The sequence below is a fragment of the Lathyrus oleraceus genome, chromosome 4 (assembly GCF_024323335.1).
Source record: "Lathyrus oleraceus cultivar Zhongwan6 chromosome 4, CAAS_Psat_ZW6_1.0, whole genome shotgun sequence".
In the NCBI taxonomy this organism is placed as follows: domain Eukaryota; kingdom Viridiplantae; phylum Streptophyta; class Magnoliopsida; order Fabales; family Fabaceae; genus Lathyrus; species Lathyrus oleraceus.
This window is the reverse complement of record NC_066582.1, coordinates 256,904,853-256,907,142: the sequence shown is the minus strand read 5'-3', so window position 1 is coordinate 256,907,142 and position 2,290 is coordinate 256,904,853. Positions and strand designations below refer to the sequence as shown.

At 28.6% G+C, this 2,290-nt stretch overlaps 1 protein-coding gene across 2 annotated transcripts; it reads right to left on the bottom strand.

Annotated features, from left to right (window-relative positions):
• Positions 1-477: 477 nt before the first annotated feature.
• LOC127074948 (uncharacterized) lies at positions 478-1,385 on the bottom strand. Of its 2 annotated transcripts, XM_051016373.1 has the most exons (2): positions 1,048-1,336; positions 487-1,017 (listed from the first exon to the last, which is right to left on the bottom strand). In XM_051016373.1, exons 1-2 carry the CDS (start codon positions 1,226-1,228, stop codon positions 830-832), a joined length of 369 nt encoding a protein of 122 aa, XP_050872330.1. In that variant the 5' UTR covers positions 1,229-1,336; the 3' UTR covers positions 487-829. The 2 variants fall into 2 exon arrangements, with proteins under 2 accessions (XP_050872329.1, XP_050872330.1); XM_051016372.1 differs by having other exon boundaries at positions 478-1,385.
• Between the last annotated feature and the right edge of the window lie 905 nt (positions 1,386-2,290).

Here is a 2,290-nt window from a genome sequence, read left to right as displayed (position 1 = left end):
GTTATCTAGTCACTTTCTATTTTAGCAAACCTGTTTGTTATGATTTGTTTCAGTTTGTTAATCATTGTTATGTTTAGTTGGTGATGGATTGTAGGCTATCTTTTAAATATATAGTCTCAATCAATGTATGATAACCATTAAGCTCAATGAATCAAGTTTGAAGCTTCTAGTTTTCTCTCACTCTTCTCTACTTTCTTCTTTCATCTACCTTGTTCACTTCGTGGTTTCCTGGCAAATTCAGTTTTCAACACTAGTATTTTTTAATTAAAATATATATTTTATTTTATTTTTTTGAACCGTGTAATTAAGATCAAATAGTTATTAATGCAGTGTCTTTGTGAATGCATAAAATAATTGACTGGAACGGATTCATTTTCTAGTTAGTGATACATTGTTATGTTATTTTGTTATCATCAAAACATTAAGAATAAATATTATTTATTAAGATGAAGAAGCAACATCATTAAAATGTGTAATTTAAATAAATCTACATGTTCAAATTTGACATGTTAGTATTGTGACGTAAGAAACCGTGTGTTTCACACTATTCACTAATCACACAAACCCTACATGAACATTTCCAATCTTTGAATATACTACATCAGATATTGATCTAGAAACAGCCATCGAAAAATCAAAGTGTGAAAGGTTAAACGGGAAAATTCTGCCTTACGTAGAGACATACAACACCTCCCTCACCAGCTGAACCTGTCGCATGCTTTACTTGGAAGCACAAAGAAAGAAAAACAATCTATTATATATATTCTTTCAATCTCTTCTCTTCTCATCTAACATATTTATATTTATACTCTCTTTCTCACATTTCTCACTAAACATTCTTCTCTATCAAAAGAACATATAACAACATGGGTTCTGTTGCAATCAAAGTGTTTCTGATATTGGGGTTGTTGGCTACTTCATGCATAGCACAACAAGCTCCTGCACCCGCACCTACCCGATCATTATCACCCAATTCAGCACCTGCTCCATCACCCTCCACAAACACATCACCAACACCTTCTCCTGCAACAACTTCTTCTCCAGCACCCTCTCCTACAACCACTTCTTCTCCATCACCTTCTCCTTCATCACCAACCCCAAACACTTCTTCTCCACCAGCACCAGGAACAAATGGCCCAGCAGGAGAAGCTGAGGCACCCTCAGCTGCATTCTCTATCACAAATACCTTTGTTGCCGTTACTTCTCTTGCTGGAATCTTCGTCTCCATGGTTTTAGCTTAGATCTGTCCATAAAGATATTTTTTATTGTGTTTATTGAAGTCTTGTTTGGAATTTATTTAATATTTTTTTGTATAAGCAATAAAATGTTTTTTTTCCTTTCTGAATAAATTAATAAATTCTTAGTGATTGATGATGAGGATTATTATATCATATTAGTGATTTTTTCTAGGATTCACTCTATTATGTTTTTAGCAAAAAAATTATTGAGTATGTTTATTGTTCTAGATTGGTTTAAGGTTGGCCTAAGTTTAATACTACTTCCGATCCTAAATAAAAGACTTTATAGAATAAATTACGTAAATAAAAAAATTGATTAAAATGTTAAATTTATTAATTATTTATCTAATTTTATAAGTTTATATTTAAGAGAGAGAAATAGTTAATATATATACAAAAGTATTTATTATAGATTATAAAAACAGATGTAATATAATTAAAGATATGTTTAGAAAAAAATAATTAATATATTTTGAAAGTTAAAGAGAGTCTTTTAAAAAAGGAGATTTTTTTTTTAAGAGGAATTAAAATTATATATAGTATTACTTTTCTTTTGACTATATATATCATATTACTCGGCGTTATATATTTTACGCGAATTGAATAGCTCAGTTAATTTTATATGAGCAAAGAAACTATATATAGTTTTATAATATTGTCATTTATTAATTATACTAAAAATAAAAAAAAATTGAAAGAAAAAATATTGATATATAGTAGATAGTCTATTAAAAAATTGTTGATTTTGCATTAAAATTGTAAAGTTGTGGAATATTTTTTTTTCAAATTGATTTATAATTTCGGATAAAGAAAGTATCACATTTAAATATATTATTTATTTTAAGTGTAATTTTTATTTTTTTTGTTACGGTCGAAGCCATCAGAAAATAAAAAATTAGGAATACATCGACTTAGAGGTAGTTACACCTCTAGCAATATCTTCTAGCAATTTATATATATCACTCAACGTCGAATCAAATACGAATAACTCCGAATCAAGAACGCAATCAACGTTAGCTAAAACATCTTCTTATTTATTGGATTCTTTATAC